Raw genomic sequence first — 23,662 nt, 5'->3', positions numbered from 1 at the left:
ATTAAATAGATTTATGTGGAAGCAGCTCTTTATACAAAAGCCTTAACTCCGTCTGACTGTAGGAGATACTCGCTATAGTAGAAGGGTTCGAAATAAATTCTCAAATAAGTTAGGCAAAAAACGAAGTTTGTAATTCCAAATTTAACTCGAAATATTTTGAATAACAGAAAAGTTTGCCGTACAAAGACTACTCTTCTATAAAGGTATAGAGATAAATAACATATTATTATTATTTATAGTAAATGGGTTCTCTGAGATTGAACGAAAATGAAGTTGTTATATGAAACCAAACTTGGCAGAATCAAAAAAAAAAAAGATTCGGTCTGCAAGGATATGAAATAAGTAGTCCTTCTTTCTCGTTTCGATTGACTCTTTCTATATGTGGAATCATACTGACATCAAACAGGCAAACAGACATGACTATATTGTAAAGACTTTTGATATTGATAAAGAATATACACTTAATTCATTCCGGCATGTGTTCTTCAACAACATTTTAATACCTTTTCCCAGACTTCAATAAGATAGAAGCAAAGGCACTTCACTTTACAGTGCAACATTTTGGCTTCAAAAAGTGTTGCCTGCTTTTAGGCTTGCTTCAAAAGGCGACGGCAGCCATTTTGAAAAGATTTCGCATTAATTTGCAGCCAATGCATAATTAAGTTATTGTGACTGCAACAAGAAAAATAAATGCCTACGGCATTATCTAAGCTTGAGCGGAAGCGGGCGGCGGCAGAGGCAGCGGGCAGAGAGCGGGCAGAGAGCGGGCAGAGAGCGGGCAGAGGCAGCGGACAGAGCTAAATCAACCAACCAGTTGCAGGGCCCCGCCGGCTCTGGGCTTCGTCTGGCTGGCATGTCTGGCCAACCACCATGGCGTGGCGATGCGTGCACCAAAATCTGACTACGTTCACGGACGCCGGACGCAGTCAGAGCCGGAGAGCCCCCCCTCCCCCCTTGCTTGTATCCCCGTGTCGTGGAATTATATTTCCTATGGGCGGTATTTGAGGCCCGCCTCTGCTGCACACACAACTGCCGGCGATTGCTCAGACGTTATAATTTGTAATCATGTTGAGTGCAGTGACGACGGCGACGGCCAAAAAACGGGGTTGTCCGGCCGTGCCAGACCCCCGTACCCCTGCCACGCCCCTGAACCGTTGCGTCTGCCCAGCAAGTGGTTGTTGACTGCCTGATGCTTGGCAAGGTCTTAGCTGTTATTACGCTCATGTGTCACTTTTACAGTGCTGCCAGACCATATGCGAAACTCTCTATGTGTGTGTGTTTGTGTGTGCATATGTATTTGTATGTGTGTGCGTGTGCGTGTGCGTGTGTGTGTGTGCTGCTGCACTGTTCATATTTTATTCAGAATTTGCCTGCTCTTGTGGACTTCCTGCTCTAGCTATCGCACTCGCACTCTCGCACTCTCGCCTGCTCGCTCGCTCTCTCTCTCTCTCTCTCTCTCTCTCTCTCTCTCTCTCTCTTTCACTCTCTCTCTCTCTCTGTGCGCCCCTCTGCTGCGTTTTTTATGGCATCTACAGACATTTTGCCAAGTTAATCTCCGGTTTGTTTTTCTGATAATGGGTTTGTCAACGCTACTTTGTGAGGTCCTCTATTTGAGTACGAGTTCATCTGTCTATCTGTACGTGTGCTTGTATGTGTGTGTGTGCTTGTATGTGTGTATCTTAATATATGTATGTGTGCATTTGCAGTTGTGTCTGTGCGACCTGGCCGCATGTTGTCTGTGTTCGTATTCGATATATACTTTGCAATGCCAAACAAAGTAAAGGGCAAATGAGCGCGTAAGTAGTCGACTAGTCGACTAGCAGATACCCTGTACTCAGCCTTAATTTGCAGTAGTATACACACAATAGCCAAAGCGGAAGCTGTGCTTCTTCTTACATTTTTAAATAACTTTTGTGTTTATTATCAGATTGAAATTTTTGGTGCTTCAAGTTGTATTTTTTATGAGGCTCATAGCTAGATCGAATAGTAGAGTGTAGGATCCCTATTTTGTTCTACTCATACCCTATAAATAATAATTGTTTTCGACCATTCCCCAATTTGGTTGTATATTGTTGAGTCTAATGTAAAAATATACAAAAATGGGGTGATTTTATAAGCCGATCTGAGAGATTGGCAGAGAGAGAGAGCTCTACAATCTGCTTCGCATTCGGACTCTTGCAATTCTACGTTTCTTTAGAAGGCTTCCAATTTTTGCAAACTTTAGTTGGGGCTCTTCAATTGACAACTTTATTTCGACTGATATTTTCTATGATATTTAAAAGACATGCTCTCGAGAGGGCGCAGCTCATATTTGCCGTTGCAGTCGCATACCTTGTCGCCCCGTCGAGCTGCCCGGCTTGGTTATGGCATTTCTTAAGTATTAAAATGGTGTTGCTTCACTTTAGCCACGCCCACAAATTTAAGCAAGTACACGCCCAAAAATTAATCAAACTTCTGTTGCAATTCGGTTGCTGTCATTTTTTTTTTTTTTGGGTTGGCTTTTGCCAGCCGAGCGGCAAATGCTTCCCAGTCCCATCAGCCAATTATTTGGTGGGCGGCGCTGTACGTGACATTGCCGCGGGCAACTGGGAGACGACGCCACCGAGAGAGGGCGCCACCGAGAGGCAGCTGCTTAAACAGTTACCAACCGGCGAACATGTGTCTTGGCCGCCCGGTTAAGCCTTTTAGCCCAACTATAGCTGATTTTGACAAGCTCAATTAGAGGCGGGCACGTCAAAGCTGGGCGCTTAAATGCACTCAGATTGGAGCTCAGATTGGTTTGGGGCTGGTTGGCGCATTCAACAATAATAACAACAACAACAACAACAACAAAAACCTTTAAATTAATTGCAGTTTTAAGCAGATTGCGAGCTGTTAAACAGCTCAGCCAGGCAGAAGCTGAGCAACATCAACAATACACTTGGCGAAAAACACGAAACTAAATTCTAAACTGTAAACATTTAATTTGGAAAATTTAAACTACATTTCGGGCTTGAAAAATGGCAGCTATGAATTTCTTGCTAACAAAATGAAGCTTTAATGTTGAAATATAAAATACTTATTTTAAGACTTTGCATACTTGAAATAAGCTTCAAATTAAGTGCTCAGATTGAGTATTATAACAAATTGTTGGAAATTTGCAACTTAAACAAAATTTCTTGAAAGAAGAAGAATTTTTAAAAAATTCTGATTTTTTCAGAATTTTGTATAAAGACTTGAAAATGATTTTGAAGCGGAAAGTTTTTACTCCGAAACTCCAATTAAAATATGCAATTCTTGCACTTCATTTCGTGCTTGCATAATCTTAAATTAAGAATTACTTGATTTCTAAGTGATGCTTTAATGCTTGAAGAAAAGCGGCAAAATTATCTAAATGGACCAGAAAAGTCTTTAAATAAGCGTAAAAACAAGCTCAGATTGAGAAACAAAGTGTGGCTGATGGGAAATATTGATCCAATATAATAAACATTATATAAAGAAAAAAGTTCTTGAAAGAATAGTTTGAAGCAATTGAGATTTTGCCGAAATTTGGACCCTTGGAGCGGACGAGTTGAATATTGAAAAACTAAAGAATGATTTGATTCTAGATTTAAAGTTTATATCCCAAACTGGGCTGTTGGACGTGAAAAGCCAGGTTATTGAAGTGGACCTCAAACTGGCTTTCTTCTGAACCGTCAAGAAAAACCTTGAAAAACGCTGTTAGATTTTCCCAGCGTTTTTTCTTGCGTTTTCCTTCTAATTGCTGAGGTTTTTCTTCGAGTGCAACAACAAAGCGCGCGCTAATAGCTTCAGCTTAAGCAGTTGCCAGTGCCAAACCCCCTTTGCCTGGCGGCAACATTCGCCTGGCCAAGGTTGACTTCAATTGCACGCACACGCAGTCTGGAGCTGGAGTCGGAAGTGGAGGGTGGGGGGGACGCCACACGTTGCACTCAAGATGATAATCATGTTTACGTGGCGCAAGTTAAATTGCTAGCGTAATGGACTAACAGCAGGTGAGGAGCCGAGGCAGCAGGTGAGGACGAAGCAGTTGCAGTTGCTGTTGCTTTTGCTGTTGCCCTTTGCCGGAGCTCGTTGCAGCTCATGCGTGGCCCGTGCTGTCAGCGGCACATTTGGGCGCCGGTTGCAAGTGGCCAAAGAGGCTGGCAAAAAAGCATTTGTTTGGCCAAACCGATGTGGAGATCCTCTCCGTGTGCTGCCGCTGCTGCTGCTGCTGCTGCTGTTCTTCGCTTCATTGGACAACTGAATATGCAAATTGAATTGAGCGTATTATCGACGAAGGCAACCTGCAGGTAAGCTGCCGCTGCTGCTGCCGCCCACCTGCGTTCGTTCCGGTCATCAACATCAACATAATCGCTCAAGCCAAGGGCTTTGCCTGGTTTGGATTGCCAGAGTCAAGATGGCAGCGCGCCAAATGGTGCACAAAATTAAAATTTTAATGGCCAGCAGCTGGCGCTAGCTTGGCTTTCGCATTGGCTTTGGCCCAAACAATGGCTAAGCATGAGTCCTGCTCGCAGCGCATACAAAGAGCTGATCAAAAATCATTGCATGCTTTCGGGCTGCACATGAATACGGTTACGCAAAGTTGTGTTGCATACTCTCGGGCGGCATATGTGAAGCTGTACAGTGGGCGCCCGCTAATGGGAACGCAAACAGCTGCAGAGCTGATCACCATTTGTGAATCTTAACTGTTGCTGTATGACTTGAGGCTGCAGCAAAATGCAGAAACTAAAAGACCTATAAAGATATATTTGAGATTAACAGATTTTGGATGTTTTGATAAACAAATTTGATCTAGAATTTATCTATATAAATTGTAATTGTAATTTCCGAACCGTTGCCATATGCAAGCCTTCACTGTAAGCGATAGGCATATTTCTTTTAATGTTAGTTAATTACAGGTTAATCAGCGTGGAGATGGCAAATGTAATAGTAGAGAATAGAATTAAAGTTTAGATTTAATTCCATTTGGATTATGCATAATCAAGTTAAATTGCAATTAAAGCATACTTCGAGGCGGCAGCTATAAAATTAATTCAGTTAGCTAATTATTTGACGCTCTCCCTCTCTCTCGCTCTCTCTCCCTCTCCGTCTTTCCCTCACTCACTCTTTCCGTCACGTTTACTTTCGCATTCCGATTCTCTGCTTACAAAAAGTGCGACAGAGAATTGCCTCCCGCACGGAACCTACACAGAGAGAAAAGCGGCAAGACAAGATATTCGCATGCAACTCTTTAATAAAAAATTCAAATATTTTTTTTTTGTGAAAATCAAGCATAAAATAATTGAATTAGGTGTAATTATCATTGAGACATTTATAAGATTTTAATTCTTTTTAATATGGGAATTTTTGATATACGAACATCTAAGCTTTAATATGGATTGGAATACAGATAAAGCTTAACTTAGTTCAAGCTCAAATTGGAACCAATTAGACTTCATGTAAGACTTTATTTGTCTCATTACAAGGTTTTTAATGAAAATTATTTAAGTATTGATCCTCCTTAAATTAAACTTAATTTGTTTAAAGATCTTGATATCATGAAAAACAAACCAAAATAAAATCATAAAATCCTACTCGAAAGTTTTCAAAGTCTTCAAAGTCAATACTAAACTATTCCATTATTATGACAAGCCCACGTAGTCTGAAAAACAAACCAAAATTAAACTTGAATTAAGTGTTTGCCTACTTGAAATAAGATTTTCGCCCTAGAGTCAACTATTGATGGTCCTAAATTAAACTTAATTTGTTTAAAAGTCTTCAAAGTGAATACTAAACTATTCCATTATTAAAACAAGCCCAATTAGTCTGAAAAACAAACCAAAATTAAACTTGAATTAAGTGTTTTCCTACTCGAAATAAGATTTTCGCCCTAGAGTCAATTATTACCACAATTAAAAAACTAGACAATCTCAATTCTTGCAGGCAAAACTCTTGAGTTTTTCTCTCTGTGTACTCATATATGTACAGCTACAGCTACGTATGGTTAGGTACCGCTACGCCAGCCGCTGGCCAGTCAACGCCGAGCGCTGAGCACGAGCGGCCGCACAGCGAAATACCGCTAAAAGTCGCGAACAAAAGCAAAGCAAAAAAAAAACAAAAATATTATAAAATTAACGCTATGTAAAACGGAGACGCGAACAAAGTTGGACAACTGCGGGCAACAGTGGTGTCCATTGTCATTGCACCGCTGCAAATCGAACGAACAAAAGGGCAAACGCATTGGCCATGCCCACAACGCCGACGCTGACGCCGACGCCGACGCCCACGAGCGACGGCAGCGCCGTGCAGCGACGTCGACAGCTGCTGCGCAGCGTTGAGAGCTTGCGGCAACGCGTTCGTCAAGTTTTAAATTGTGTTATTAATTTGCACATTGAATTTTTGGTAATTGAAAAACAAAAAAAAAAAACGCATTTGACATTAAACTGTAATTTCGTGTCACATGAGCGGGAGAGAGAGAGGTAGCGAGACGGTGTGAGTGCGAGTGCGAGTGAGAGGCAGCTTCACATAACGTTTGTTGTCGAAAGCTCTCGACAATTGATATGACAAACCCGGCAGACAACTCAACGGTTAATTTGTTTTTATACCCTCACAGCGGGTACTATGCATATGCTGTGTAGCTTGTGACGCATTCAAGAAAGAGCCTTTAAATCATATACATATATATTCTTGAACAGTATAAAAGTTCAGCTGCCCTAACTAATGTCTTTTAGCTTAACATTACCCTATCTGACTGCTCACATAGTTGCATAGGTCTAGGCCATATAAGAGTATTCAGTCTTCGGCTTAGCCCCTTCAGGTGCTCTATTTACACTCGACGCAGTTATCAGTCCTTAGGCTTTCACTTCAGCTATCAGCTGTCAGCTAATAGCTGTTATCAGCCTGTGGTAAGTGTCGTAAACGCATGCCCCCTGCCACACACACACCCCCCCCCCCCCCCCCCCCCCCGCTGTTAACTGTTGCAACACAGAGTCCGGACAAGTTAATGCAATTATAGCGGGCTATTGGGGCCGACTTTAGACTAAATGGAACAGCTGGCTGCACTGATTGCCAGTCTAGACAATGGCCCATTATTCGGGTTACGAACTATATATATGCATATATAGCAGCTATATAATCTCGACATTATAGTTGATTGTTGGGTAACTAAGCCGTAGCTATGAGAATTCGCATACCTGATGGAATAATAATAAACTTGTTTACAAATTTGTAATCTGCACACACCTGAGTTCAGGTGAGCCCACCTCCCACCTCCACGGTACCTGGGCGGGGGTGTTCATGTATACTGACATATAGTTTGACATGAGCTTAGTTGGCGCGGTTCACAGAATTTGCTAATTGGTAGCAAACAAACAAAAGCAAATGGACGACAATGCATGCATTTTAGCCAACTGAAATCTGAACCGTCAACGGCGAATGCCCATGACAAGATACCTTTTCCTATACCCTGCACTCATTAGAAATTGTTTATAGATGAGGTATACTACAGTTGAGTGTGATAGGGAAAGCAAAAATCAAGTGATTCGACATATAAATGGCAGTTTCAATAATCGCAAATAAATAAAATTCGAAATTTTTCGAGAAATATATTGGGTTCCGCCTTGGACTTTGGGATACAGATATACTTGTACGTCAGCTTTAAGACCTGAAAATTTCAAAGCAATCGAACCAATGGATCAAGAGTTATGAAAGAGTTCATTTTTCCTTATATGAAAATGTGGATAAAATGAGAAAAAGCAGAGATCGATAGCTGCATGTATATGCGTGAACGCGTAAGAATGTTAAGGCAACTATATGCCAGAGAATATCACGAAGTCATCCTCAACTTATGCCGAGACAATCGCCAGTCTGGATATTTCGAGAAATATATTGGGTCCAGCCTTGCACTTTGGGATGCAAACATATTTGAATGCCAGCTTTAAGACCTGAAAATTTCAAAGCAATCGAACCAATGGATCAAGAGTTATTGAAGAGTTTATGTTTCGAGATCGATAGGTCCATGTGTATGCGCGAGTGTGTAAGAAAAGTCGGTGCCAAGTAGAGAGATTACCTTGCAGTCACCCTCGACTGGACCCCACGGGGCTGTCAGAGAGCGTAACGCCCCGGTCATTTGACACCTGTCAGCAAATCGAGCAAACTAAGCGATTTAAGGCTAATCTAATTTTGCATTCTCACACCTCTCGCGGGCTTTGCAGGTGCTCGAGTCGAATGTGGCCGCGCTGCTGGACGAGGTGAGGTCGATAAACGACGACTACGCGGAGGTGCATCGCCTGGACAGCCTGATCGAGGCGCTGCGCAACTATAACGGGCCCACCATATGCCACGAGTGGCCATATCCTCTCATATTCAAGGGCACAATCGACGAGGCGCATGTCGCACAAATTCTCAACACAAGCGAAACTGTGCCGGAATCACCCTGTGCCAAGGATGAGCTGCTGCTGCTGCAGTCGGGCATAAGTGCGAGCGAGATGACTAGACCTTCAAAGCTGTGGCGGTTCAACAGAACTAGATCCACGAAAGGAACGTGCGTTAGCTGATCTACAGGTGTGTGTGTGTGTGTGTGTCTTTTTTATATAAATATATGTATAAGTATCTGATATTGAAATTCTAATTTTATGCTATGTCAAGAAAAAACCAAATATATTTATATTAAATATTGATAGGCGATAAGTGTCGAGTGCTGCGTGTTGGCGGTTTCTGTTGCCGTTTAATTGACTGCGGTCAATCAACAGCTTTGCCACGCCCCCCCACCCTTTAACTCGCCCCCTCCCTTTCAACCGCAGGCGTCGCTTTCAAGATTTTTGCGGTGTTGCTTTTGACATGCGACTTTGGCTAAGATTGAGACGCAGACTATTTACATAGCCCCTCCCCCCCCCCCCCCCCCCCTCCTCTGCCGCCCTCATAGCCGGCAGCCGCAACAGGTTACCGCATCTAATTAAACTGACCTCACGCCCAGATTCTTTGAGCGAGGCGCAACAGCAGCAGCAGCAAAGGGCGAAAGTGAATATAAAGAGACCACAGCTGCTCTGCCCTTGCAAGAGGGTATGATGATTTGGTCATGAAATATGTAACGCATTGGCATTTGGCATATTTTATTTATTTGATACAAATGTTGAAGCATATATGTATATATATATATCATATATCATATATCATATATCATATATCATATATCATATATCATATATCATATATCATATATCATATATCATATATCATATATCATATATCATATATCATATATCATATATCATATATCATATATCATATATCATATATCATATATCATATATCATATATCATATATCATATATCATATATCATATATCATATATCATATATCATATATCATATATCATATATCATATATCATATATCATATATCATATATCATATATCATATATCATATATCATATATCATATATCATATATCATATATCATATATCATATATCATATATCATATATCATATATCATATATCATATATCATATATCATATATCATATATCATATATCATATATCATATATCATATATCATATATCATATATATCATATAGCTCTATAGGAATAATCGGTCAAAAATCAAAATTGATTATGAATATATATAATATATAATATGCCTAGCTATACCTATGCCTAGCTCCTGCATAGGACATCGCTCAAAAAATGTATTTCTTGTGAATTTTGGATTCGTTTTTAAAAGAATTTTCTTCCAAAATTTAAAATTTCGAGCTTCACAACTTTCCCATCAAGTCTGCAAAGCTGTATCATATCATTCAACTATATCAAACGCAATTTGTCGTAATAAAACAATTTTATAAATAACTCATTCATTCTCGCAAGGGTATTTAATCTTCGACGTTTTCTATTGTTTACATTTTGCTTCTTATTGTTAATGAGGGTATTCCGCAAACTATTGGGAATGGAAAATAATTTGTGACATGCAGGGGTATGCATTTCCATTCTCGGTACTCGGACGCATCGATGTCGCTGGGTGCAGGGTATCTGCTAGTCGGCTACTCCCGACTGGAGTACTCTTACTTTTTCTGGCTACTGTTGCTGGCACGTTATTAATTATAAATAAACCCAGAGAAGTAAAACAATAATAAAGCGCGTCTGCGTTTTGGTGCGTAAGTGTGTGTGCGTGTGTGTGTGCGTGTGTGTGTATGACTGTGTGTAAATGCTTTTGTTTGGTGTAAATTATTCATAACGGTATTATCAGCTTTTCTGCGCGCTGCCAGGCTGATTAAATTGCTCGTCCAGCGCTGGGGCCAATGAAGAGCGCCAAAAGCTAATGATGACACACAGCCCACACGCACACACACGCAGGCACAAGCAGACACACACACAGACGCACGCAGGCACAAGCAGACACACATACACACGCACGCAGGCACAAGCAGACACACATACACAGACGCACGCAGGCACAAGCAGACACACACACAGACGCACGCAGGCACAAGCAGACACAAACACACACATACACAGACGTACGCAGGCACAAGCAGACACACACACAGACGCACGCATTCTTTTACTGCTGCATTTGTTCGCAATTTATCAACTCGTTTCTTCTCAACAATTGTATGTGTGGGTGTGTGTTTGTGTGTGTTGGTCAGGGACAATTGTAGCAGCGCGCTATAATTATTAAAAAAAAACAACAACAATTGAGATAATGAGCGCGCGAAGACAAGAGCGAAAGTGAAAATATCGCCAAGGTTGACAGACGCTGACAAATGTGCACCACAGGGAGCGGGAGCGGGAGCGGGTCTTAGGGAGCAGCAGGAGCAGCGGGTCAAAGGTTGAGCCGAGCTGCTGCTGCTGGCTTTTTTATCTAGAACAGACAACAACACGGCAGAGCACGGCAGAGCAACAACAATTAAGCCAACAACGTTGGGCTTTTAACCATGCAAAAGTCTGTAAAATTAATGGCCCAAAAGGATGTCAACAACAGAAGCAAATAGCGCGAAACAGCTACGGTTAACCCCGCGGGGAGGTTAGCCCAGGCTGCTGGCTGCGTGCGGAGTTGGAGGTCAGGGGAGTGCGGGCAGCATTGGCCAAAGGCGCGGCCAATCAATGGGAATGGCATTAAATACCCGACAAATGCAACGGACAACAACAATTGAAAACTTTACGCAACTTTTCAACTTTAAACTTGAATTCGTTGCCGAACACTTAAGCTAACGGTAAAGTCGAAGCAAGAGCGCAACTGGTGGGCATTTTCTGGCAGGCGGGAATTTCCTTGAAGAAGGGAAGTTTCTGGTAGGCGGGGGAATTCTCTGCGGCAGATAATATTAAATAATCTGGCCATATTATTGTAACTAATTCCTGTTTGTGCAATCTTTTATGTGGGTTCAATTGATTGTGAACTTAATATTATAACACAAGTATGTTTACTTTTCATTTCTCTTTCCCTCCACCGCTCACTCTATCTCTCTCACTCTCTCCCCCTTCGTTTCACATAATTTTGAACTCAACGAAACTCAACGAAATGAGTTCTATTACATTTAAATATTATATTATAACAGAATACTCGGAGATTAAGTTGTTTAGGACGTTGAGGTCGACAAATGTGCTCAAGGATTTTAGCAACAAAATGTATTCAATTTTAATTTGTGAGAAAATTTAAAGTTCACAATAGCTTAAGTTCACAATCGATTGAGAACTTGTCTTGCATTAACTTCTGCTCAACTTAGAAAGAAAGGCTATCAAATCCTTGTGGCACTTGTTGCAGGCGTCGAGAAGTTCGTTGAACGCAGTCAACAATAACAACAATTAGCGTGCTTTCGGCCTTAAACCCCCCCCCCCCCCCCCACACTCCACCCCCCCTAGACTTGCCTGCCGACTTGCCTTGGTTGCCAATCAACAGTCGAGTTATTGAACCCTTTTGTGCAACTGCAATTAACAGTCCAGACATTGCGGCAGCTCCTGTTGCTCCTTTTGGCTAGTTTTGCTTCTTCTTCATTTTGTTTTGGCATTTTTCTGGCCATCAAATGCCAACGCACGCACATTTACAGCAGATTTTTTTTGGTTTATGCCAATTTTGTACGACAACAATTAAATTCGAATTGTTGTCTGTGTCTTTTGATTTGGCAGCAGCCCCCCTACACCGCCCACCCTCCCATACTTCGCTCACTCTCTCTCTCTCTCTTGCTCTCTCGCTCTGTCTGACTCAAGCTTGAGATGTGACTACGCTGTCGTGCGTGCTAACGGTGCCTAAGCTTGACGAATGCACATGCCTCGCTTGCGTGCTCCCTCGCACTCGCTGCGTTTGTCGTTTAACTTTTGCATATGAAGAAGAAGCAGCAGCCAGAGCTGCCAGACAGCCGACTGGCACGTGAATCCATTATGTTGGCAGCCAATTATGTGCGTGTCTTTCACTCAAAGCACCCCACTCCCTCACCCCCTCTCTCTGTCACTCTCTCGGGCGACAGGAGTTGCCATACGCAATTCAAACTGTTTCCTTCAGCAACATTCATAACAACAACAGAAAACAATGGCAAAAACCACAAAATATGTTTTTAATGCAAACGACTTTGGTTTAAGTTAGCACGGCCAAGGTGAACGCCGAGAACGCTTGACATTTTGGCCACAGGAAATGGCAAATGCAAATCTGGCTAAAGTTCAACATTTAAGTACTTTTTCATATAAGTTTTAAGTGTATTTTATTCCACGCTTGAAGAGCCTAGTCGAGTCGATATACACAACTTATTTATTCGACTTAGAGATCCAAGTTCTTGAGATCTTAAAGATCTTACCCTAAACTTAGTCGCATCGGATCTCTATAGCATATCTATATCTATCTTTCGCAATCGGAATGCTCTTAAGAGAGAGTATATTATTTTTACCATTATCTGAACTTAATATACTTATAAATACTTAAAAAATACTAAAGAAATTACCCGGCGCTGCTCGGGTGGCTATTATTTTATTTGTTATTATCTTTACAGAAATGTAAACTTAATATATTTATAAATATGATAAACAAGAAATAACCCGGCGCTGCTCGGCTTAAATTAAACTTGCTCAAGATTCGATCCCTAAACTACGCTCTTTTAATGTATATAGTAAATATAGTATTTTTCCAGGGTATTTAGACTTCGATACTCGACAGACAACAGTTATTTCTTGTTTTAACGAGTTTCTAGCTAGCTTAATTTGTAATTTTAAGCCCTTAAAAATCGTTTAAGTTGCGAACGACGAGAAACCGATTTCCCCTTCATATATAATATATATAATGCCGATAGGCTCCACAATATAGTTTGTAGCGCCCAATGAAAATGCAAGCAGCTGAAAAGAATGTTTTGGCATGTTTAGAAGTCAGCTAAGAGTCGAACTGACTGTACGACTGACTGTCTGACTGACTGTCTGACTGTCTGTTAGTCAGTCGCCCCAAAAGCGCTTTAAATAAACAAACTAATAGCTGAAATCACGAAGCAATAGAGCCAAAGCCTAATATCCGAGCGGGACGGCGATAAGGATGTGCGAGCGAGAGGCAGCTATCTATGGGCACGGGCCCTGTCTTGGGCCAGGTCTATGGCAACCGCGCCAACCATTTGCCATATGTATAACCCGAATAAACAAACTAATAAAACATGCCCCGATGCCCCGATGCCCGACGACAAATACCTCAAAAGACTGAAGCAGAAGGACAAGAGCAGACCAGGTGCTCCACAGAGCAGCAGCAGGAGCAACAGAGCAGCCAATCGAATTGTCATTGAAATCGAAACCGAAAAAATTAGATAACTGCCGAGCAGCAGAGAATAAAAACCCTTTCTGTTCCGGGTAAGTGACAGAGTCTGGCTTTGATTTCCATTTGAAAACGAGATGCATTCACTCCGGCAGGATAGAGGACATCGATTCCTGCCATGTCCGTGGCTGTGGTGCCGCATCGATTATGAAACTCAAAGGTGGAAGCCCAACGCACGCAGGCAACGGGCCAGGCCACGGCAACGGCGGCAACAATTGCCCGGCGTCGCGCGCTCATCTCCATGGCAAAATGTCCCGGCCGTTCCATGCTAAACGATGAGCCGCCCGAGCCACAGCAACCGCAATCCCAAGCGCAACCCCAACCGCAACAAAACTATTTACCTCAAACATCTTTGCTGAAAATCGAACCGTTTGTTCCTAGTTTTAATCAACGTCTGCGCCGGCGTCCCATTGGCCGCTCCCACAGCACCCTCAGCCACCATGTTATACAGAAGCGCATCCCAGTCGCCGTCCAGCCTCCGACGGAGCTGCTTGTCGGACAGCAGCAGCAGCAGCAGCTCCGGCGCAGCTACGCTCCGGCGCAGCATCGGCTGCAGCGCGGCACCGTCACCCGGCAGCGCTCCAAGTCCACCTCCTCGTCGGCGGCCTCCAACAGCTGTCGGCCGGCGACATCTGCCGCCGCCTCCTCTGGCGCAGCTGTTGGTGCTGTTGTCGCCGCTGCCACGCCCCACACGCTGGTGGGCAGCACGGGCGGCACTTTGGTCAGCGGCGCAATTGTCACGCCCCAGCCGAACGGGATTTGTCGCATCCAGCGTCTGGCCAAGGAGCGGGAGGAGCTGCCCGACCGCATCAACTACGATCGTCGGGGTCTTACTGCCATACCCATATTCGAGCAGGAACCCAACCTGCGGCTGCTCTCGCTGCAGCACAATCTGATCAACACCTTTCACATACCCAAGGAGCTGCCGGTGGTACAGCCTGCTCCACAGCCACAGCCTGTGCCGCGCGACCAGAGCCAGCAGAGCAACCAGAGTGAGTTAAAATGGCACACCAAAATGACAGTTGTTCAGTCAGTCAGTCAGTCAATCAATCTGTCAGTTACTTAGTCAATCACTCGGTTAGGTACTCAGTCTGTGCGTCCATGAAACAATCAATCATTCAGTCGACTGACTGAAAGTCAGACAAAAAGTCCCTCAGTCAATCTGCATTCCGCACTCCATTGAGTCATTGAGTTAAAAGTTAGTAAATCGGTCAGTCATTCAATCAATCAGTCCGACATTTACTCAGTAAATCCGTCAGTTCAGTCAGTCACGCAATCAATAGGTCAATCACTCAGTCAGTTAGTCAGCCTGCCAGTCAATCAGTTAGTAAATGAGTCATTCAGTGAGACAGTCTGTTAGCCAACTAATTAGTCACTCAATCAATCAGTCCGTCAATTAGCCAATTAATTCATTCAGTCATTCAGTCATGCGGTCAATCGATCAATCAGTCTAACACTTAATCAATCAATCAGTCAGTCAATCAATCAAGCAGTCACACAATCAGTCAATCAATCAGATATTCAGTCAGACTATCAGCCAATCAATTCAATCATGCGCTCAATCGATCAATCCGTCAAGCAGTTAATCAATCAATCAATTTGATAGTCAGCCAAACAATCATATAGTCAGTCATGCAGTCAATCGATCAATCAATTAAGCAGTTTTTCAATCAATCAGTCAGTCAATCATTCACTTATGTTTATATTTTATAAGTAAATAGATTTAGTACAGTAATTTTCTCCAAGTGTAACCAATGAAGTCAACTTGACTAAATCCCGTTTATTTTCAGGTGTATGCAGCAAAGGCGCGCCGGAGCCGCGTTCCGGGCTACGTGGACATCCGACATATTCGCGTCTGACGCGCACCATGAGCCATGTGAGCAATGGGCGCTTGTCGTCGCCCAACTCGGGCAGTCCCTGCTCGGGCAGCCCGCTGACAGCCCAGGCGGTGGCCATCAATGGCGGCGCCGCATATCGCTCCAAGCTAACGAAACGGGGCTTCAACTATGCCCAGGCACAGCTGACGCCGCCGCCGGCACTACGGCTGCGCCACGGCCTGGAGAAGTCGAAGAGCTTTGTGTCCAACAGCCTGCAGCAGCAGCTGATGCAGCGCCGCCAGCTGCTCCGCCGGGCGCAGGGCGGTGGCCCGCCCCTGGCAGGCGCAGGACCGACTTGTGAGCTGCAGCTGCAACAGAGCTGCGATGAGAGCAGCGTTCAGTCGCTCGGCGTGCCAGGAGGTGGAGCTGGCGAGGAGGAGGAGCCGCACAGTCTGGCCTCTAGCTGCTCGCAGCTGGAGCAGCTGAGCATTAAGAACAAACAGCTGAGCCTGAGCGCCTGCTACGGCAACATCTTCCATCAGCTGGTCTTCCTGGATCTCTACGACAATCAGATCGAGCGCATCGCCAATCTGGATGGATTACCCTCGCTCTCGGTGCTGCTGCTGGGCAAGAATCGCATTACGGACATTGGCGGCCTGGCCGCGCTGAAGGGGACGCTGCGCGTGCTGGATCTGCACGGCAATAAGCTGACCAGCCTGGGCAGCCGGATTAGCTGCCTGCATCAGCTGAAGTCCCTCAATCTGGCCGGCAATCAGATCCGGCAGATCAATCAGCAGGATTTCCACGGGCTGCGCTGCCTGCGCGAGCTGAACCTAAAGCGCAACAAGCTGCGGCGCATCAATGGCTTCCAGCATCTGCTGGCGCTTGAGCGGCTCTGGCTGTGCCACAACGAGCTGCATCGCGTCGACGACATGGCCAGCATTGCGCGTGCCGTCCGCCTGCTGGAGGTGACCATCGAGAATAATCCCGTCTCGTTGGCCGGAGATTGTGTGTCGTTTCTGGTGTCGCATTTGCCGCTGCTGCAGTCGCTCAGCCAGATGCCTATCACGGAGCAGGTGCGTCGCGCCGCCCTGGCCTGGCGCCAGCACAAGGAACAGGCGCTGGCGACGCACGGCAGCCGGCGCGAGGAGGTCATCTCGAATGCGCGCACCAACTGGGAGCTGCTTCGATCGCAGCAAACGCTGGGCAGGCCCAAGGGCAAGCTGACCAGCGAGCTGGCCAAGATCAATGAGTCCAACGAGGCGGCCGTGGCCGAGGAGCCGGAGCAGACCCGGGACGAGCTCGCCGAGCTGCAGGCACTATTCAAGCTGCCGCTTATCGCTCAGCAGAAGCCCAAGCTGGAGGAGGAGGACGCCTCATCGACGGCCTCCAGTCTGGGACCCAATGTGGACTCCTGCTCCAGCTGCTATAGCACGGACAACGAGGAGGCCAGCCGGCAGCTTAAGTTATCCCAGCCACAGATCGACGAGAACAGCAACAAGCTGAGTGCAGCTCCTCTAGCTCCTCCTCCTTCTGCTCCTCCTCCATCCGCCTCTTCCACGCCGCCCGCTCTGACCCTGACGCCGCCCGCTTCCGGCACGCCTGTGCCAGCTGCCACGCCCACGCCAACACCACCGCCGTCCACTGTGACACTGCCCTTGCCCGCAGCTGCTGCCACGCCCACCAACAGCGCCCGTCCCGGCAGCAGCAGCAGCAAGCAACGCCTGCGCCAGACGACGCCCATCGCGCAGCTGGGCCTGCAGGTAAACCGGGGCAATCCACCCGGCTGCAAGCGCTACATGACCGGCAGCCTGGTGCGCTCCCAGACGATCAGCAGCAGCAGCGCCAGCAACAGCAGCAGTTCCAACAGCGCGGGACGCGCCAAGCAGAGCCACAACAATGTGGCCAACGTTGTCTCTCTGATGCCGCCGCAGAGCAAGGCGGTGCCAGGAGCTGCTGCTCCTGCATCACCAGCCACGCCCACGCCCATGACCGTGTCCAAGCCGAGCGCCGCGGAGCGTGAGCGAGAGCAGGGCGGCGATTATCTAATAGAGATCTGCGGCAGATACCTGAATATCTATGGGCAGGGCGCGCTGCGTTTTATCGACAAGCAATGGAATCCGGCCAAGGCAAACGATGTGCACACCCTGAACTTTAGCTACATCAATTTCAACAGCATTGTCTGCATGCTGGGCAGGATTAAGATACGTTTCCCGCATGCCGAGCATTTCGTGTTTCGTGAGACGAACATCATGAGCTTGGGCCAGCTGAATGCGCTGGCCGAGCTGCAGGGTCTCAGCTCGCTGCTGATCGATGCCGAGGGCAATGCCATCACGGGCAAGCCGGACTGGCGCGCCTATGCCATCTACAGACTGTCCCATTGGGGCCTCAAGCAGCTCAATGGCCAGGACGTGAGCGAGGAGGAGACGGAGCAGGCGAATGCCATGTACACGGGTCTGTCCAATCTGGTACTGTGGTCCATGCCCGAGGGCATGCTGCAGCCGCTGTTGGCGCGGCTGCGCCTGGACGAGAGCTGCACGGCCAGCAAGCTGTCGCCCAAGGAGTGGCTGCTGCGGCCCGAAAACAAATCTCTGCGCCTGGTCGTCGGCAAGGAGGCGCTGCAGTGGAAAAAGACGACAACCACGACAACTGGTGTGGAGGGTGGTCACACTGCGATGGCACCCAGTGCCCGGGATCGAGGCAGGCAGCATTTCGCGCTGCTGCTGGAGAATACTTGCAACGCGGTCGAGAAGCTGCACAAACTGGAGACGCTCTGGCCGAGCATGCTGCTGGACATTGTGCGCAATACGCTGCTCGACTATGCCCAGCTGGATGTCTATCTGCGCAATCTGATGGCCGAGCTGATGAAGTGACACGGAGCAGGCCAACTGCAAGGCAGGGGCCAATTTGGAACTGTGATTGAAGATCTAGAGTCCTGCAAACGTTAATTCAGACTCGGATACTCAAGCGAACCGACAGGCTCGAACCGACGTTCGATCTGCCATACAATACATTCGACTTAAACGTGTTCGACTGCAACATGTTCGAATGCAACACTCACGCTTAGTTCGAGCCCGAACGAAATGTTTGAGCTTGGAGCTCGATTACCGCACCGAATATTTGTTGGAGTATCTAAAAACGTTTTGGTAGACTCGATGAAGTGCTCAACTGGAACATGTTCGAGCTAAACACAAAAATGATTAGTTCGAACCCAACCGAGATGTTCGAGCTTGAAGCTCGATTACCGCACCGAACATTTCTTTGAGTATACGTAAAGCAGGACTCTTCTTCAGGCTTAAACCCACTAGAAGGAATTCCCAGTTGGAGCAGTGTTGGCTCACGTCAGGTTTGTAGATGTTTTGTTTTAGACTTAAATGCTTTTAGTGGAGAATTGGCACCCAAAAAACAGTTAACCTTATTCCCATGATCCTAGGCATTTATCCCCAAAATAACCCCAATATAACCAATTCTTGTAAAGCAACAAGCCTGCAAATATATAGTCCAATTTTTATATATATTTAACATTAAACTTAAATCTGAAATTACTAAGATAACGAAAAATAGTACACTTTGGATTACCAAAGATATGAATACTCTTGCAGAATTACTATTGTTTAGTATTTCTCTTTTGTTCAAAGATCTATCGATTGTCCCTATACGATTTTATTTTATAATAGATTTATATAAGATTTAGAAAAAAGAACAGGAAGGAAAGCCAATCTTCGCCATTCGCAGATGAAATACCCTTTGTAGACATGGGGCTTACAGTTTTTCTGGGTTTGGGAACGACTTCTTATAAAGATAAAGAGAAAGAATCTTAAAAATAACTAATTCATTCTTTGACCGATTCTTCCTATATGATATAGATATTCGAAATGGAAAAGATTTTGTAAACAGCACAGGGAAACTTATTTAGTCAAGATATCTTGAAAACTTATAAGCTCTTCCATTTTTAACCGATCTTTCCCATAGCAGCTATATGATAATTGTCTGATCCGGCCATCTCCAAGACATGAACTGCTCGCAGTAAAAAGTTGGACCCCAGCAACGTCTTATTACGATAGCTTTTTAAAGTCACAGACTAATTTGCAAAGAAACAAGGACTATTCGACTCGACTGTCACAAATAGATCAAGAATAATAGAATAAAATGTTTAATACAAGGTTCAGAGATATTTTTTAATATATGCGTTACGCATTTAAGAAAATGATGCTACTCTCTTTAAGAGTTTGCCAAGAAAGAAGTTTTGATTGGGGCTGCCAAAGATTGAATAGCATATCAGATATACTATATGTTATATATATACAGATTGTTCCTATATGTTATAATGGTGCGATGCCATTTGGATTTAGCTATAGCTATATCCTGCTGATTTGACTTCGTATAATTTAAAAAGGAAACGAAACAGAAGAGGGTTCCGATACAGCCTGAAAGGACGTATGCAAAGATTCATGACGATAGCTTTAAAACTGAGAGACTAGTTCGCAGACTGACGGATGGACAGACGGACATGGCTATATCGACTCGGCTGTAGATACTGATCAGGCATATATATACTTTATGGGGTCGGAGATGTCTCCTTTTATGCATTACACATTAGAAAGGTTATAAAAAGATATTTCATACAAAATCTGTGTTCCTTTGCCGTAAATTCCCTTAACAGCAATATATTATAGTAATGCGATTGGGTCAGTATACAAATATATAGCTGCTGGCAATAAAAATATAAATGCTTTAAAATAAGCGTAGTTTACATAGAAGCAGACGGACAAATGTACATAACTGTTAGCTCTTATCGGGAATTAGACGGACAAATGTATATAAATATTAACTCTTTATCAGGAAGTTGACTTTCCCTGCATAAACAATTTACAATACCCTCTGCAAGAGCATAACTAAAGTCGTCTCGGCTTACACAAAGGTCTATCTCAAGCTAGCCCTAAAATTCACCTACTCAGCTGTGACATAACTTCTTTAAGGAAATGCAATTTCCATGCAACATAAACTAGGCTAATCTACCCTTAACATTTGGTTGTCCCTTGGCTATTCGGCGTGCAGCTTGTCCGCATCGCTGCTGCTGCTCACTGGCTTCTGGGTCTTTGCCAGCTTGTCCACGTAGATGTTGAGTATGGCCTCGATGCCCGGGTAGAGCACAAAGTTGGTGGTACGTATTTTCTTGTCAATCAGATACGAGGTGACCGAGTGCGTGTTAAAGGCAATGTCCATGGCGTCGCTGTGGCTGACCTGGTCGAGCTGATTCCGCGCGATCTTAATGACGCAGTTCTCGTAGCCGTTGACTTTGATGCTCAGATCGAGCTGGTAGGCGGCGTCCACGTCTGGCCAGCGCTGTGCCAGCACATCCTGCGTCCACTGGAGCTCTGCGCTGGCGGCATTCAGACGACCGGGCACCGCCACAAACTTGGACCACAGCTCGGAGGCAAAGTGCGGTGCCATCGGCGCAAGCATGATGATCTGCGCGGCCAAGGCGCGCTCAAACTGTTTGCCCTGCCGCTGAATGTGTTTGGGCGTGCGCTGGAAATTACAGAGGCAGATTATTAGGATAAATAGAGAAGAGAGTTGCTGGACTCACCCGTAGCGAATTGGTGAGACCCTGCATCTTGGAGATGGCCACACTCAACTGATGCGCATGGCGATAGTTGAAGGTGGCGCCTTTCACATAAAAGTTGCGTGCATCGAACAGCTTGGCGTCCTCGGCCAGAAAGGCCTCGCTGCCCGTGTCCACCAGGTCCGTTGTGGGCGCCTCGCGTGCCGCTCGAAACTCCTCCACGGTGAGCCACAGGCGCTTCTGCCAGTTAAGTATGCCCGGAAAGGCTGAGAGGAAAAACCCGGACAAGATTAGCTATATCCATGTATAAGAAAATATTACTCACTGGCGCTGGACCAATTGCGATGCGAGGTGGGCGCCACATCGGCCAGGATGATCAGGCGCGTCGTGTCCGTGCCGTACTCGTTGAACATGTCGTCCGGTTCGACGCCATTCAGTTTCGACTTGGACATCTTTTCCCAGCTCATGACCACCGGCTCTTTGGTTGCCTTGAGCAGCGCTTGATTCTTTTTGGCATTAACAATCTCCACTTCCGGCTCGCGCACATAGCGTCCGCTGCCCTTCACACGAAAGGACCGACCCATGACCATGCCCTGGACGAGCAGGCGCGAGAAGGGCTCCGTTGTGGGCGACAGGCCGTAGCTGTGCAGAAAGTGGTTCATAAAGCGGGCGTAGTAGAGATGCAGCACGGCGTGCTCCTTGCCGCCAATGTACAGATCTACGGGCATGAAGTGCTGCACCAGCGCAGTATCAAAGATTGCATTCGCATTGTGCGCGTCCAGATAGCGCAAATAGTACCAGGAGCTGTCCACGAACGTGTCCATGGTGTCCGTTTCCCGTTGCGCCCGCGGCTCGCCGCATTTTGGGCATTCGCAGCGCAGCGCATCATTGCCAGCATCGCGCGGCGGCAACGTTACCGGCAGCTGTTGCTCGGGCACGGGCACTGCGCCGCATTTGGGACAGTGCACAATGGGTATGGGCGTGCCCCAATAGCGCTGGCGCGAAATGAGCCAATCCTGCAGCTTAGAGGAGACGCGATAGCCGCCCACATTGAGTCGACTGGCCGCCTGCAGCACCTCTTTGCGCAGCTGCTCCCAGTTGCCGGGATTGATGTGGGCCTCTTCCCTGCCAGAAATGCCGACAGCCCGCCCGAGGCTGTCCCACAATTCGCGATCCTCGGCACGGAAACTGGGCGCTGCCAGGTAAACATCAAAGTGTGCGGGAAATGCGGACTCATCGTTAAACAGAACCGGAAGTATGGTGTGCGCAAAGGGATTCTCCACGCTGAGCTGATCCGCATCGGGTAATTGCGATAGAAAGTGTTTGCTGCGGAGCACAAGGAATGCATGCGGATCCTTCAGATGCTCGGGATTGGCAGTCCAGACGCGCAGCAGATTCGATGCAGAGGTGGGCAGCATAAAGGCGTAACCATCGCATTCGCCGATCCAATGCCGCTGCAAGTTTATGATATCTCGCCAGTCGCGCAGCCGTGGATCGTCCAGGCCCTCCAGCAGCTGTTTGGCAAAGGCAGTCGTGCGTATAAACCATTGTTTGAGCAGTTTCTTTTCCACTTTGGCGCCGGAACGCCAGGAGCAGCCATTGGCGTCCACCTGCTCATCGGCCAACACGGTTTTATCCACGGGATCCCAGTTGACCAGCGCCTCGTTCTGGTAGGCTAGCCCGTGCTTGTGCAGCATCAGAAACAAGCTCTGCGTCCACCTGTAATACTGCGGACTGCTCGTGGACAGCTCGTGCGCCCAGTCAAAGGAGCAGCCCAAGCGCTCCAATTGTTGCTTCATCTGGGCAATATTCTGTTGTGTCCAATCGGCGGGCGCCACGCCGCGCTGGTTGGCCGCATTCTCCGCGGGCAGGCCAAACGAATCCCAGCCAATGGGCTGGAATACATTCTTGCCGCACATGCGCTGGAAACGTGCGACCGCATCGCTGATCGTGTAGACGCGCACGTGGCCCATGTGCAGATTGCCCGAGGGATAGGGAAACATGGAGAGCACATAGTATTTGTTTGTGGCCTGTTTGGTGTCAAAGTGCGCGTTATTCGTGTGTTCTTTCCAGTGCGTTTCGATGCGTTGTTTCACCTCGTTTGTTAGCTCCAATTGCTAAAAAGAAATCTATTTATTTAGTGCAAAGTTTGTTTTACCGGCTTACCCCGCTGCCCGTGCAGCTTTGAGTCAACAGTCTCCGGCACCAGTTGATTTGAAATCCAGGCAAAATGCGTTTGTGCCTCAGAGCTTGCATATTTTTTGTGTTTTAATTGATAAAAGTTCACATAAACAGCAACTTTTTCAATTTAGCAAGTATTAAATAACAAATCAAAATGCAATGTTCAGAGGCTGCAGCTGTTCAATAACGCAGTGTTGCCAATCATCTTGGCGGGAAGCACTTTTGACTGAGTGGCAGCGCTAAACACAGAGTTGTATTTGAGCAAAGCTTTTCGCGATTTTTTTCACCTATCTGGTAACCATGACGTTGCACTTTCGCCATTAACTGCAGACGTCATTTTTCAC

General features: G+C 46.1%; 3 protein-coding genes across 3 annotated transcripts; 2 read left to right on the top strand and 1 right to left on the bottom strand.

Moving 5' to 3' along the window:
• The first annotated feature begins 6,035 nt into the window (after nt 1-6,035).
• LOC115766980 lies at nt 6,036-8,648 on the top strand. The gene is made up of 2 exons (XM_030711076.1): nt 6,036-6,381; nt 8,193-8,648. Exons 1-2 carry the CDS (start codon nt 6,226-6,228, stop codon nt 8,532-8,534), a joined length of 498 nt encoding a protein of 165 aa, XP_030566936.1. The 5' UTR covers nt 6,036-6,225; the 3' UTR covers nt 8,535-8,648.
• Nucleotides 8,649-13,358: 4,710 nt separating this feature from the next.
• On the top strand, nt 13,359-20,092 carry LOC115766915. Its single transcript, XM_030710997.1, has 3 exons — nt 13,359-13,789; nt 13,850-14,746; nt 15,545-20,092. The coding sequence occupies exons 2-3, from the start codon at nt 13,996-13,998 to the stop codon at nt 18,442-18,444; spliced, it is 3,651 nt and encodes a 1,216-aa protein (XP_030566857.1). The 5' UTR covers nt 13,359-13,789; nt 13,850-13,995; the 3' UTR covers nt 18,445-20,092.
• Nucleotides 20,092-23,659, bottom strand: LOC115766916 (probable leucine--tRNA ligase, mitochondrial). The gene is made up of 4 exons (XM_030710998.1): nt 23,304-23,659; nt 21,463-23,254; nt 21,162-21,403; nt 20,092-21,103 (listed from the first exon to the last, which is right to left on the bottom strand). Exons 1-4 carry the CDS (start codon nt 23,391-23,393, stop codon nt 20,615-20,617), a joined length of 2,613 nt encoding a protein of 870 aa, XP_030566858.1. The 5' UTR covers nt 23,394-23,659; the 3' UTR covers nt 20,092-20,614.
• Between the last annotated feature and the right edge of the window lie 3 nt (nt 23,660-23,662).

The sequence above is a fragment of the Drosophila novamexicana genome, unplaced genomic scaffold (assembly GCF_003285875.2).
Source record: "Drosophila novamexicana strain 15010-1031.04,08,12 unplaced genomic scaffold, DnovRS2.1 tig00001292-arrow-arrow-pilon, whole genome shotgun sequence".
Classification (NCBI taxonomy): Eukaryota; Metazoa; Arthropoda; class Insecta; order Diptera; family Drosophilidae; genus Drosophila; species Drosophila novamexicana.
Note: the sequence above shows the minus strand (reverse complement) of the source record. Positions and strands in the feature narration are given on the sequence as shown.